Source organism: Tachyglossus aculeatus, chromosome 7 (assembly GCF_015852505.1).
Source record: "Tachyglossus aculeatus isolate mTacAcu1 chromosome 7, mTacAcu1.pri, whole genome shotgun sequence".
NCBI classification, from domain to species: domain Eukaryota; kingdom Metazoa; phylum Chordata; class Mammalia; order Monotremata; family Tachyglossidae; genus Tachyglossus; species Tachyglossus aculeatus.
Window position 1 is genome coordinate 13,883,539 of NC_052072.1, and position 14,592 is coordinate 13,898,130.

At 49.4% G+C, this 14,592-nt stretch overlaps 1 protein-coding gene across 1 annotated transcript; it reads right to left on the minus strand.

Annotated features, from left to right (window-relative positions):
* Positions 1–3,275: 3,275 nt before the first annotated feature.
* On the minus strand, positions 3,276–13,065 carry GPR25 (G protein-coupled receptor 25). The gene is made up of 4 exons (XM_038748745.1): positions 13,054–13,065; positions 12,849–12,949; positions 12,438–12,516; positions 3,276–4,514 (listed from the first exon to the last, which is right to left on the minus strand). Exons 1-4 carry the CDS (start codon positions 13,063–13,065, stop codon positions 3,276–3,278), a joined length of 1,431 nt encoding a protein of 476 aa, XP_038604673.1.
* Between the last annotated feature and the right edge of the window lie 1,527 nt (positions 13,066–14,592).

Sequence of the window (14,592 nt, forward strand, 5' to 3'; positions counted from 1 at the left end):
TTGGAGATGGAAAGTATCATCCTCACCAGGCACCTGTTTCCTCCTCTTCTGCCTTCCTGGTGAGTCAGTCAACAAGATTTATTTGGAACTTAAGGCCACATAAAAAACCAGATCGGGTTCCCAGCACCCAGGGCTGATAGAGGATATAGGACAAATACACAGACAGTGAGCCCAGAGAAGTTAAGGTGACTGTGCCATAATTAAAGAAATAGGTCGAGGGGAAGGAGGGAAGGAGTGGGTCTTAGACTGGACTGGAGGTTGGAGAATAGGCAGTGTTAGTCAGGGAAGGCTTCCTGGAAGAGACAACTTTGCCCTGCAATAAATTCCGGCCCTGAGGGTGTAGGAATCTGATGTAGGAAATGTGAGCAGACCTGGGAGGAGGAAGGGTCAGGTTAAAGAGCTGGCACCTGGGGTCCTCTGTCTCTCTGTTTGCCCTCACACCGTATCTCCCAGAAGTCAATGGCGATTGGTGGTCCAGGAGTCCCAGAATTGCTCTGTTACTTTGGGCTGTGTGACCTTTTCCCTTTCTGAGCCTTGGTTTTCTCATCTGTTCAATGGGGAGGAGAAATTCCTAGGAAAGTAAGGGGGTTGGGGTGGGAGTGTGGGGTTAAAGAAAACCAGTCTGTGTAGGGCTCTGAGCTCCTTAGTGGACAGGTAAAGTCATTGAGATATCTCACATGGACACCATGAGCAAACTGAGGGAATACTGAACTGGAAACAAGGGTGCCAAGGAAAATATCCAACTTAAATGGGAAAAAGGTTCAAACAGGTGGCTGGACTTGTGTAGTGAGAGGAAGGGTTCTGTCCTGTATAAAAACAGATACCAGACTGGGAAAGACCTCAGCCAGAGGACTCAAACCGGAAGGCTGGCTCTGAGGGGTTACAGAGTCCTACAGCCCTGCCCAAGATGCCCTCCTGCTGGATTTCCACCCATCCGAACAATATCAAGACAGGCGAAGACCCTGGAGTCCTCTCTGGGCCCTGGCCCCCAACCCCTGGAGAATGCAAGGAAAGCAAAACAGAAAGTCTCTAGAAACCTGCAATTGCAGATCTAGATTCAGATCTGAGGGAACCCTGTTAAAAGCTGAGAAATTCAGAAAATCTTTCTTTTCAGAAAATGGGCCATAATGTTTTGTTTTTTCAAAGTAATCCCCGGTATCTTGTATTAGAGCTACAGTTTGGCTATGGTTTCCTCAAGCAATGACCAGTGTGTGGGGGAAAGACCCATCGTTGCATTTGTTCTTTTTGGGAAACTTGGAAGAAATCAAGGTCACTGCTGGGCCTAGCAATGCTGGCGGCTTTACCAGGTCAAAGCACTCCCTAAAATTCAACCAGCTACCCCCAAGTTGCCTCCTGCCTGGCCCCTGAGGAGACTTTTGGGCCTCCCTTCATGCACTGCTCTAGAGGGCTGACCTTAGGACTAAGGTGGTCCACCTCATTCTTTAAAAAAATTCATTCAGTCAGTCATATTTATTGAGTGCTTTTTGCATACAAAACACTGTACTAAGCTCTTGGAAAGCACGATTCAGCAATAGAGACAATCCCTGCCCAACAATGAGTTCACAGTCTAGAAATGGTATTTGTTAAGTGGTTATGATGTATCAGGCACTGTACTGGGATATATATGTTAATCAGGTTGGACACAGTCCCTATCCCACATAGGGCTCACAGCCTTAATCCCGCTTTTACAGATGAGGTAACTGAGGCACAGAGAAGTTAAGTGACTTTCCCAAAGTCACACGGCAGACAAGTGGCAGAGCCAGGACCCAGGTCCTTCTGACCCCCAGGCCCGTGCTTTATCTACTTCACCACGCTGCTTCTCCTTACATTTCTCATTTGCCCCCTCTCAACTCCAGCCTAGTCTCAGGTTCTCCATCCAGCAAGAAGGCGGAGGCCAGATACGGGGTCATCCAAAACCGAATTTATTATTTGTGAGAAACACATTTGAAGTTTTCTCTGAGCAGGGGGGCCCAGAGAAGACAGGGCATGGAGATGGAGCAGCTGAAACCACGGTGGCCGAAACCAGGGGCTGGGCTGGGGCTCAGGAAGGTGTGGGGGCAGGGGAGATGGGAGGGATGGGGTGGGGGATGGAGCTGAGTGAAAGCTTGAGAGTGGAGCATGAAGAAGTCTTTCCTCAGGCTTGCTGGGAGAGAAGTTACTTCTGCAGGTATAGAGAAGGTCACACCGCAGCTCCTCCATCTTGTACGTCACCGGGGTGGTGGGGGAGAGGGAGGTCGGCGGTCTGAGCCCCCGATCCGAGATCCCTGGGGGCCAGCGGGTGGGAGTTGCAGGGGCAGCAGTGGAGCCAGGAGCAGGGACCTGCGAGAAGAACAGAGTCCAGTGAGCACAGACTGGATGCACTCAGAAGGAGACCAATGCAGCGGGTAACTGGATGACTAGGATTGGCACTCTTCAGGAAGAGCAAAGCTGGCAGGCCCCTGGACACTTGGGAGGGCTTGGGGGCGGAGGAGGAGGAGGATTTCTGAAGGGTTAGGAGGGGCTGGCTACATTTGGTGCTAATTGACTGGACATTCAGAGTTACTATTGATTGGGGAGAGAGGAAGAGTGACAACATATCGATCAATCAATCAGTGTTATCAATTGATCAATCAATCAGTGATATTTATTGAGCACTTATTGAGCACAGAGCCCTCAGATCAGCACCCCGGAGAGGCTGTACAACTTGATGTGGCTGTACTAGGCTAAGAGAGTGCTGGGGAGGACCCCAGGCTGGGGAATACTTTGTCCGGAGCTGGGTACTGGTTTTCTGATGGGTTCTGGCCGGCTCTACTCCCACGGACGAGGGGACGCTGTGGAGTGGTGGAGTGGGCAAAGAGGCTCAGACCCAGAGAGCGCAGGGTGGAGGGCTGCCAGGGGCTGGGGACCATCAGGGAGCCTGAGCCCGGTCTTAGTGGATGGTGGGGGTCCGCTGTTCCTCCCCCAACCTGCCCTACCTGGCCCCTCTTCTCGACTGGCCAGGGGGTCCGTGGGAACGGCTGAAGAGCTTCCTCTTAGCACAGCGCTGGGTTCACAGTAAACGCTTCCTGTTCCCCCTACCCCTTGTGACCTTTGCGTGGGGCAGGATCTGTGTCCAGTCTGACTGTATTGAGTCCATCCCAGGGCTCATCGTGGCACTTGGCACTTAGTAAGCATGCTTCACAAATACCGCTGTTGCTGTCATTATTTTTGATGACCCGGCCCATTGGACGGCCCATCCCTCCGGCCCCCACCCCCCGGGGACTCCCAACTCACACCGCTGCTCTGGGTCCTGGGGCTTAAGGGTCCTCAGGCCCCCAGCCCGGGCCGCATGGCCCGGACCCGGCCCTGGTCCGGCCCCTGGCCTGGAACAGGGAACCACTGTCCTGGCTGTCCCGGGAAGACGAGACGGAACTGGCTCGGCGCACCAGGCGGGAGGCCTTCCCGCAAGCCCCACGCAGTGCCCGCACCCGGAACGAGCGGTCCAGGGACAGGTAGATGATGGGGTTGGCGCAGCTGTTGATGAAGGCCAGGCAGGCGGACAGTGTGAGGCCCCAGCGCAGGGCCAGGAGCAGTGAGCAGGGCAGTTCCAAGACCCTGAGGCGGCTGAGGTGGTAGAAGACCCGAAAGAGGCTCAAGGGCAGCCAGGACCCCACGAAGGTGCCCACCACGGCGAAGATGATCCTGAGGGAGTTTTTCCGCTGCCGGCCCAAGCCGTGGTGCTGCCGCAGCCGGCGGGAAATGAGGCAGTAGCAGAAGAGGATGACGGCCAACGGGAGGGCAAAGGTGAAGACCAGCAGGGCCAGGCTGAGGCTCTGGAAGGCGTCCGAGACCTCCTCCCCGCACAGGCTGCCCGAGGCCCGGGGGGCCGGCTGCAGCTTCCTGAAGACCAGAGAAGGGATGCCAGCCAGCAGGGAGATGGCCCAGATGACCCCACAAGCGCTGACCACGCAGCCCGGAGTCCGCAGGGGCCGCACCTCCAGCATCTTGACCACGACCAGATAGCGGTCCAAGCTCATCCCGGCCAGCAGCAGGGCGCTGGAGCAGCGGTTGACCGCCATGGCGAAGCTGCTCAGCTTGCAGAGCCCCTCGCCGAAGGGCCAGTGGTTTCCCAGGCCCGCGGCCGCCGCCCAAAGCGGCAAGGTGCACACGAACACCAGATCCGCCACGGCCAGGTGCAGCACGAACGTGTCCACCAGGCGCCGGGGGCCCGGCTGGCCCACCATGAGTGCCACCACAAAGCCGTTGCCCACCAGGCCCACGACAAAGGCGGCCAGGTAGAGGGCCGGGATGTAAGCGTAGCCGTAGGGCAGCTCTGGCGTCGGGCACCACGGTGTCACCGTACTCCCCACATCCTCGTAGTCCCCCCACCCGCTGTAGGGTCCGAGCCCACCTGGGGAGCTCGGGCCCCAGGTCTGGCTGGTCATGGAGAGGGCAGCAGCCGCAGGACCAGGGGCTGAAGTGGCGCTGGCCCCGCCGCCCTTTGATGCCGCTGTTACCGCCACCACTGCTGCTGCCCGCACTGCTGCCACTGCTATCTGCCGTCACTGTTGCTACTGATCAGGTTCCCGTGGCCGAATAAGGTGCAGGAAGCCCCAGTTGGGTGGGTGGGCGGGAGGCTGAGCTGAGGTTTTTGGCAGATCACATGGGCAGTAGCAAAATGATGTTTTTTTCCCTCCCAGGAGGTTGCCCCAGAACCTTTCTCAGTCTCCCCGGGCTTCAGGGTGGGGAGGGGAGCGGAGGTAGGGGAGGGGGTGGAGGGGGTGGCGGGGCGGGGGTGGAGGAGGAAGGGGTTGAGAAGGAGGTGGCTTCACCCCTCCCAACGGTTGGCTCTTTGCTGCCAGATAATCAGGGAGAAAAGGCTGAAGAAGCTGAGTGTCTGCCCAGCTGCGGAGAAGTTTCATATCTCAGCGCAGAGGGGGAAGGAGAAGAGCATGGTCTAGTGGATAGAGCATTGGTTTGGGAGTCTGAAGGACCTGGCTTCTAATCCCAGCTTTGCCACATGTCTGCTGTGTGACTGGAGCAAGTTGCTTGATTTCTCTGGGCCTCGGTGACCTCATCTGTCAAATGGGGATTAAGACTGTGAGCCCCATGTGAGACTGGGGCTGTGTTCAACCTGATTAACTTCTATCTTACCCCAATGTTTAGAACAGTGCTTGGCATATAGTAAGCACTTTAACAAGTACCATTATTATATTGTTATTATTATCATTATTATTATTATTCATTCATTCAATCGTATTTATTGAGCACTTACTGTGTGCAGAGCACTGTACAGAGAAGCAGCGTGGCTCAATGGAAAGAGCACAGGCTTGGGAGTCAGAGTTCATGGGTTCAAATCCCGGCTCCGCCAATAGTCACTTAACTTCTCTGGCCCTCAGTTCCCTCATCTGTAAAATGGGGGTGAAGACTGTGAGCCCCCCGTGGGACAACCTGATCACCTTGTATCCTCCCCAGTGCTTAGAACAGTGCTTTGCACATAGTAAGCACTTAACAAATGCCATTATTATTATTATTATTATTATTGCTAAGCACTTGGGAAGTACAAGTTGGCAACATATAGAGACAGTCCCTACCCAACAGTGGGCTCACAGTCTAGAAGACAGTGAGCTCACAGTCTAGAAGAATTATTCTAGAATTATTAGTCTAGAATTATTATTAACAAAGGAGACCCTAGGCTGCAGGGGGATGGTTCTTAGCCAGAGGGCTCTCAACATCCCGGGGCTCGAGACTCTGCTGATGACAAAACTGCAGCTGAAAGAGGGAATTAGGGCCAGGCAGTAGGGCCTCTGACTGGACTCTGCAGCCCCCAGGAGCCTGGGTCCAGCTCAGAGGGCCTAGTGCTACAGTTTGATGCAAAGTAAGCACTTAAGAAATACCACAGGCATAATCATTAAGCTCAGAGGTCCTAGACCTGAGCCCCCTTTTTCCTCTCCTCCTCCCCATCCCCCCCGCCCTACCTCCTTTCCCTCCCCACAGCACCGGTATATATGTTTGTACAGATTTATTACTCTATTTATTTTACTTGTACATATTTACTATTCCGTTAATGATGTGCATCTAGCTTTATTTCTATTTGTTCTGACGACTTGACACCTGTCCACATGTTTTGTTTTGTTGTCTGTCTCCCCCTTCTAGACTGTGAGCCCGTTGTTAGGTAGGGACCATCTCTATATGTTGCCAACTTGTACTTCCCAAGCGCTTAGTACAATGCTCTGCACACAGTAAGCCCTCAATAAATGCAGTTGAATGAATGAATGAATTATTTTCTATCTACCTCAGCACTTAGTACAGTATTTGGCAATTAGAAAGCTCTTAACAAATACCACAACTGTCGTGATAATTATTAGGCCCAACACAGAGAAGCAGTTTTGCATATCGACATGGGCCTGGGAATCAGAAGGACTTAATAATAATAATAATGTTGGTATTTGTTAAGCACTTACTATGTGCCAAGCACTGTTCTAAGCGCTGGGGTAGATATCAATCAATCAATCGTATTTATTGAGCGCTTACTATGTGCAGAGCACTGTACTAAGCGCTTAGCACTGTACTAAGCGCTTAGCACTGTACTAAGCGCTTAGCACTGTACTAAGTGCAAGATACAAGGTAATCAGGTTGTTCCACGTGGGGCTCACAGTCTTCATCCCCATTTTACAGATGAGGCAACTGAGGCACAGAGAATCAATCAATCAATCAATCGTATTTATTGAGTGCTTACTATGTGCAGAGCACTGTACTAAGCACTGGGGAAGCACAAGTGACTCGCCCAAGGTCACACAGCTGACAAGTGGTGGAGCCGGGATTAGAACCCACAACCTCAGACCTCCACGCTGGAGGTCAGACCTCCACGACCTCAGACTCCCAAGCCCGTGCTCTTTCCACTAAGCCACACTGCTTCTTGCAAGTGACTTGGGTTGTAATCCAGGCTCCGCCACTTTTCTGTTGTGTGACCTCGAGTGAGCCACTTCTCTGTGCCTCAGTTACCTCATCTCTAAAATGGGGATAAAGATTGCAAGACTCATGTTGGGCGGGGAGTTTGTCCAACCTGACTAGCTTGTATCTACTCCAGTTCTTAGAACAGTGCCTGGCATAAATGCCATACAAAAAAACCCAAAAACTCAGAGGATTTAGAGCCTGGACTTAAAGGGTCTAGAGCCCAAGCCCAGCTCAGAGGGCCTCTCCCATTCCACAACAGCTTCTGGTCATACCCTGGGAAGATGCCCATGGATGAACTGTGTGAACAATTAGCAACCGTTCCCTTGGAGCGAGAAGATGTCTGTCTCCCTCTCTAGACTGTAAGCATGTTGCAGGCAGGGAATTTGTTTATCGTTCTATTGTACTCTTCCAAACACTTAGTACAGTGCTTTGCACACAGTAAGCCCTCAATAAATGCAATTGGATGAATGAATGAATGAAAGGAGGCCTTCCCAGGCTAAACCCCCTTTTCCTCTGCTCCTCTGCTCCTCTTCCCCTCCCCATCTCCCCAACTCCCTCCCTCTGCTCTACCCCGCTCCCTGCCCCACGGCACTTGTGTATATGCGTGCATATTTATTATTCTATTTATTTTATTAATGATGTGTATATATCTATAATTCTATTTATATTGATGCTATTGATGCCTGTCTCCTTGTTTTGTTTTGTTGTCTGTCTCCCCGCTTCTAGACTGTGAGCCCGTTGTTGGGTAGAGATTGTCTCTATTTGTTGCTGAATTGTACCCTGCAAGCGCTTAGTACAGAGCTCTGCACACAGTAAGCACTCAATAATGCACACAGTAAGCGCTCAATAAATACGATTGAATGAATGAATGAATAAATATGATTGAATGAGTGAATGAAAGCTCAGTCTGGCAGGCTTAATTGGCACTCTAGGGACAGCCCCCCTGGTTTGTGACCTCTTACAGGGCATCTTGACCCAGCTGATCCTTTGGGCACTCCCTAGGCCATTAGGACATGAGTCATTGGACTCATCTCAATTTCTACCTCTCCAGAATAATTTTCTTCAAAGTTAGGGTCAACCCCCTCATCAAAACCCCAAAGTAAATTCCGTTGACATTTTTCACTTTGCCAAAATGGATTTAGATCAATTTTACAAATCCACTCTACTTTATGTTAATGCTGTGCACGTGTCATGATTCATCACTACTCCTGCTTCGGTTGACTGGGAAGCAGTGTGGACTTATGGAAAGAGCATGAACCTAGGTGTCAGAGGAGCTGGGTTCTAATCCTGCCTCTATCACTTTGTTTGCTATGTGACCTGGGGCAGGTCGCTTAACTTCTCTAGGCCTCAGTTATGTTATCTTAAAATAGGGATCAAGACTATGAGCCCCATGTAGGACATAGACTGTGTCCAACCTTGTATCCATCCCAGAGCTTAATACACTGCCTGGCACAGAGTAGGTGCTTAACAAATACCAATAAAATAGTAATAATAATAATAATAATAATAAATAATGATTGTGGTATTTGTTAAGCGCTTACTATGTGCCAAGCACTGTACTAAGGGCTGGGGTAGATACAATGCTTACCTCTAGACTGTAAGCTCCCTCTAGATCATAAACTTGTTGTGGGCAGGGAACAGGTCTACCACCTTTGTTATATCGTACTCTCCCAAGAGCTTAGGATGGTGCTCTACACACAGTAAGTGCTCAATAAATATGATTGATTGATTTATTAATTGATACAAGATCATCGGGTCCGCATGACAAGCAGGGTGGCTCAGTAGAAAGAACCTGGGCTTGGGAGTCAGAGATCATGGGTTCTAATCCCGGCTCTGCCACTTGTCAGCTGTGTGACTTTGGGCAAGTCACTTAACTTCCCTGTGCCTCAGTTACCCCATCTGTAAAATGGGGATTAAGACTGTGAGCCCCACGAGGGACAACCTGATCACCTTGTAACCTCCCCAGCGCTTAGAACAGTGCTTTGCATATAGTAAGTGCTTAATAAATGCCATTATTATTATTATTACCTCACCTGTAAAATTTTATTTAACTTGTACATATTTACTATTCCATTTATTTTGTTAATGATGTGCACCTAGCTTTACTTCTATTTATTCTGATGACTTGACACCTGTCCACATGTTCTGTTTTGTTTTATTGTCTGTCTCCCCCTTCTAGACTGTGAGCCCATTGTTGGGTAGGGACCGTCTCTATATGTTGCCAACTTGTACTTCCCAAGCGCTTAGTACAGTGCTCTGCACACAGTAAATGTTCAATAAAAATGATTGAATGAATGAATAAAATGGGGATTAAGACTGTGAGCCCCATGTGGGACAACCTGATTACCTTGTACCCCTCCCCCCCAGCACTTAGAACAGTGCTTGGCACATACTAAGCGATTAACAAATGCCATTATTATTTATTATTATTATTATTATTATGGGGCTCACAGTCTAAGTAGGAGGGAGAACAGCTATTGAATCTCCACTTCACAGATGAGGGACCTGAGGCACAGAGAAGCGGAGTGACTTGCCCAAGGTCACAGAGCAGGCACGGAGTGGAACCAGGATGAGAATCCAGGTCCTCCGACTCCCAGGCCTGTGGTCTTTTCACTAGGCCACGCTTCTTCTCTAACAGAAGCAACAAATGATGCCGGACAAGCGCTCAATAAATACGATTGAATGAATTTGGTCATTTTTAAATGCAGCACAAATAGTCTTCTGGGGGATTTCCCTTCTCCCCACTTTTTAAGAATCGGTTGTGCTGACACTCCTCATGTCTGAAATCAAATTCTCGCCTCTAAACCAAGACTTGAATATTGTATAGAGCTAGCTAATTCTGGCAGAGCTAGTACGAAGATTTTTGCCACCTGTATTTTGGTTTCCAGGCTTCAGCGGGTGGGGGAAGGGAGAAAGAGAGAAATCAATCAGTGGTATTTATTGAACACTCGCTGTGTGTAGAGTGAGTAAGCATTTGGAGGAGTACAATGCAACAGAGTTGGTAGATATGTTCCCTACTGACAGTAAGGGGAACTCCTAGCAGCCCCAAAGAAGCCTTCTGAATTTTCATCTAATTTTCATTCTTGAGAAGCCACTCTGAAAGTCAGAGTGGATTTTCAAAAGAGAAAACTAGATGACTTGGCAAAAATAGCCACTTACTGTGAAGGAAATGCCTGTGAACGCCTGTGTCGTCTAGCAAACAGCAGAAGCCTATCGATCGTCTAATCTGGTGCTGCTTTTAGATAGCGAAAAAAGTGGAGCCCCTCTTCAATGCATTGACCTTTAGTCATTTTCTTGGCACTTCTCCAGTGACATTTCGGAAAGTGGTCCCAGGGGTGATTTTTTTGTTATTCCTCTAATGGATCTGGGTGATTCTCTCTTTTGGGAGAAGAGGAAAGTCAGGGAATTGCTGTAACCCCTTATTACAATCTGGGTCACATGACAGTTCTACGGTCAAGCAGCCACTGAGTATGGTGCCCCAAAGAAGTGGGCAGAGGGACGGAGGCCAGGCTAGTGACTCACTTGGGCATGAAGCCCCTGCAAGATGGATGCCCTCTGCTCACTGTGGGCAGGGAATGGGTCTACCAACTCTGTTACATTGTACTCTCCCAAGCACTCAATATAGTGCTCTGCCCACTAAGCATTCAATAAATACCATTGGTTGATTGATATACACTCAATCATCCTCCTCCTCTTTCTCCTTCTCCACTTCTCCTTCTTCTCCTTCTCCTCCTTCTCCTGCTCCTCCTTTTCTCCCTGCTTCTTCTGTTCTTCCTCTTTCCTCCTCTTACTGACACAGCTCTGCTGCAGCCTGGTTTCTCCCCACCAAAGGAGTTGGGAAAGGGGAAAAGACAATTGGGTCAGTGCTTCTACATTGCATATTCCTTAGGACTTCAGAGCATTTTACAGATTTATATATGTATATATGTATATATGTTTGTACATATTTATTACTCTATTTATTTATTTTACTTGTACATATCTATTCTATTTATTTTATTTTGTTAGTGTGTTTGGTTTTGTTCTCTGTCTCCCCCTTTTAGACTGTGAGCCCACTGTTGGGTAGGGACTGTCTCTATATGTTGCCAACTTGTACTTCCCAAGCGCTTAGTACAGTGCTCTGCACACAGTAAGCGCTCAATAAATATGATTGATTGATTGATTGATTTAAATTTTCCCCTTACGAATTCTTTCCCTTGTTGCTGAGAGGGACTCATGGGACACTGCACAAATACCCCACCTTGAAGACGAAAATGCTGAGGCCCAGTGAGGCTGAGCATATTGATGGTGAGGCCTGGGACTAAAACCTACAAGCCAGACACAATATCATGTCCTTCCCCGTGCCCCAGATAAGCCTGTGATCTCTCCTATTTGCAGCTCAGGTTTCTCTGGGGACCTTACCCCAATCCACTAGCCTCCAGGTCATAAGGATGACTATCTCAGGGAGCAAATGCCATTTGGCTAAGAAAGTGGGAGCTCCTGATCTAAGGTCTGTAGCCACTATTTTGTCCATATTGCACTTTACCTTTCTGTAATCTCCCTCAACGTGACCTGAAAAACAATTTTCAGAGTAAGCCATAAAGATGTTTTGAAAATGTTTGTTGAACCCAATTTAAAAAAAATAATAATCCTGAATGACATTTTTTTTTTAAATGGAAGAAATCATCCCCTACCCATACGGGATAAATGTATGCTGTCCAGGGAACCCATCTTGTGATTCTTACCTAACCCCATGCCCTGGGTCCAGAATCCCTTTTCTTTCTAGGTTATTCATTCATTCAATCATATTTACTGAGTGCTTACTGTGTGCAGAGCACTGGACTAAGCGCTTGGGAAGTACAAGTTGGCAACATATATAGACGGTTCCTACCCAACAACGGGCTCACAGTCTAGAAGGTTCCAGTATCAACATCCACAACACTAATTTCTCTGTAGATGTCCCGGCCCAAGGAGCTTTGCTTCTCTTCCCTTTGGGAGTACCTTCAAGACTCTGCAGGCCCCACTGGGAAATCTTTATCTCCTGGGAAGCCAAAGTCCTCCATCCCTCCCTCCTTATGCAGCTCTCCCCTTCACATCTCCCAGTCCCCACTCTGAGTCAGCCAATTTTCCTAGAGTAGGAGCAAGACTTGTGTCAGGTCATTTGGGTTAAGCCAGGGCTGAGGATGGGGGCGGGAGTACCAAGAAGCTGATCTGACTCTATGAACAGAGAGCTTTCGGTACTACTACTCTATTTATTTTGTTAATGATGCGCATATAGCTTTAATTCCATTTGTTCTGACAATTTTGACACCTGTCTCCATGCTTTGTTTCGTTGTCTGTCTCCCCCTTCTAGACTGTGAGCCCGTTGTTGGGTAGGGACCGTCTCTCTATGTTGCCGACTTGTACTTCCCAAGCACTTAGTACGGTGCTCAGTAAATGCTCAATAAATACGATTGAATGAACGAATGAATGAAGTGAATTCCCCAAGGCTGGGGTCCTGAGTAGATGAATGGGTGTTGGCCTTGTCTACTAAGCGTCCATACCATCAGTGGGGTGCGGTGAGGGATGGGACTGTCCTGTTCCTTGGAAGCATCGGAACCTCTGGCTTGCCAGTCAGACCCGCTGACCGGATTGGGCAGAGAGCCACCTCAGCTCTGGGACCCACCAGCCCTGCCCAGATCCCCCTGACCCCTTCACCACTTCTAATTTCTCCGTCAGGTCAAATCACTGACCGCACCTTTCTGACTCCTGACTTCCCAGTATTCCATTGTAACGAAGTTGTCCGTCTCAGGGTGAATCCTAGCATTTCTATGAATATTTGGGAAGTTTTAAGACTGCTGACAAGACCTTCCTCATGTCCTGGGAGTAGAGTGGCCAGTCCTCTGGTTTCACTCTGGACAGGCCAATTTTCAGCAGACCTGTTGCCTGTCTAGTATCAAATCAGAGCCGGGTACTTTTCTGTACATTTCTTTATTTTTGACCCTGAGTCTCCCTTCACCACAGCTCCTGCTTCTGAGTTCCATGGCTCAGACACTGCGTCAGACTTCACGCTGATCTGGGAGGGAAATACAAAAATTCTCAAGCAAGATGAGGATCCAGGGGTCCCCATGGAGAAAAACTCAAAGGTCCCACATTCTGTGTTTTCCTGGAAAATGGTGCCTTTGTGGTCATCGTGGTACACTGTGTGCCTGACTTTAAAGTAGGTGACACTGACGCAGCGTGGCTCATTGGAAAGAGCCCGGGCTTGGGAGTCAGAGGTCATGGGTTCTAATCCTGACTCCGCTGCTTGTCAGCTGTGTGACTTTGGGCAAGTCACTTAACTTCTCTGTGCCTCAGTTACCTCATCTGTAAAATGGGGATTAAGATTGTGAGCCCCACGTGGGACAACTTGATTACCTTGTATCCCCCCAGCACTTAGAACAGTGCTTTGCACATAGTAAATGCTTAACAAATACCATTATTATTATTATTATCTCCTTGTTGGGTGTCAGCAAGGCCATCAGTGGCCTACCTTGGAGGCCACTCAGCATTCAATCCGTGGGGAAACTGAGGGTGAGAATAATTTACTTGTGGCTCAGGACCAGTCAGAAAGGGGATAGAACTCAAGAATCCTGATTTCCCCTCTCCCCCTGCCCTGGCCTGAACAAATAAACCTCCCCTCCACTTAGGGTTTCTGAGTGAATCCAAAAGCCAGAGATGAGTAGAAAGGAAATCACCAGGTCAAGGAGGAGGGGTGGGTGGTGGGGTTGGGGAGAAAAGCGAGGGGAACAATGGGGAGGTAGGGTCAAGGAGAGAGATTAGGGGGTGCGACAGACCCCAGTGGGTCAACTGTTGCTCTCCATACTGCCATCCGGGGGGAGCCCCAAAGCTCGAGATCCTATTCTCCATGGAACCCAAGACCCTGGACCACTGGGGTCTCAAGTTGCCTGGCAACCTGCAGCTAAGGGATTTTCAGCCCCTGAGATCCACCCTGCCCTCACCCGACTCCCAGCCCCTGGGTCCCCAGCTCTCCTGTCCTATCCAGACAGTGCGACCATGTCCAGGGAGGGTGGGAGTGGAAGGTGGAGGGGGGAAGGTGTGATGAGGATGGGAACTACACCTGATTGAGATAAGGGTGAGAAAATAGAGGGCTGAGGGAACCAGCTCTTGGTGGCTGAGAAATGCCCAGAGGCAGTGCTGCCATAAAGTTGACTGCAAGGGTGGGAGCTAGGATTCCCCCTGTGAGGAGGCGATTTAGCCCTTCGGTTCACCGTATTTCATCTGTGAGGCCTAGTCGATCTGCTTCTGCTCCACCCTGAATTTCTGTCTTTGTTCCTTGAAGCCTAGTCAGGGGTGGACAAGAAACCAAGCTGTCATGAGCTCATACCCAACCCAAAATACCACAAGAAAGAGGAGGTGATATGCCACCTGGTAGATGTTTGTTCCAACAGATTAGGTGCAAACTCAGCATGGCTTAGTGGATAGAGCATTCATCCATTCATTCATTCAATCGTATTTATTGAGCGCTTACTGTGTACAGAGCATTGTACTAAGCACTTGGGAAGTACAAGTCGGCAACATATAGAGACGGTCCCTAACCAACAACGGGCTCACAGTCTAGAAGAGGGAGACAGACAACAAAACAAAACATGTAGACAGGTGTCAAAATCATTAGAACAAATAGAATTACAGTTATACACATCACCTGGGAGTCAGAAG

What these genes read in the sequence shown, in the direction of transcription:
- GPR25 (XM_038748745.1), bottom strand. An exon ending in ATAAAGAAATGTACAGAAAA is followed by an intron (nt 12,517 to 12,848) that starts GTACCCGGCTCT and finishes CAATCCGGTCAG; the next exon opens with CGGGTCTGACTGGCAAGCCA. An exon ending in CTCACCGCACCCCACTGATG is followed by an intron (nt 4,515 to 12,437) that starts GTATGGACGCTT and finishes CAGTGACGGCAG; the next exon opens with ATAGCAGTGGCAGCAGTGCG.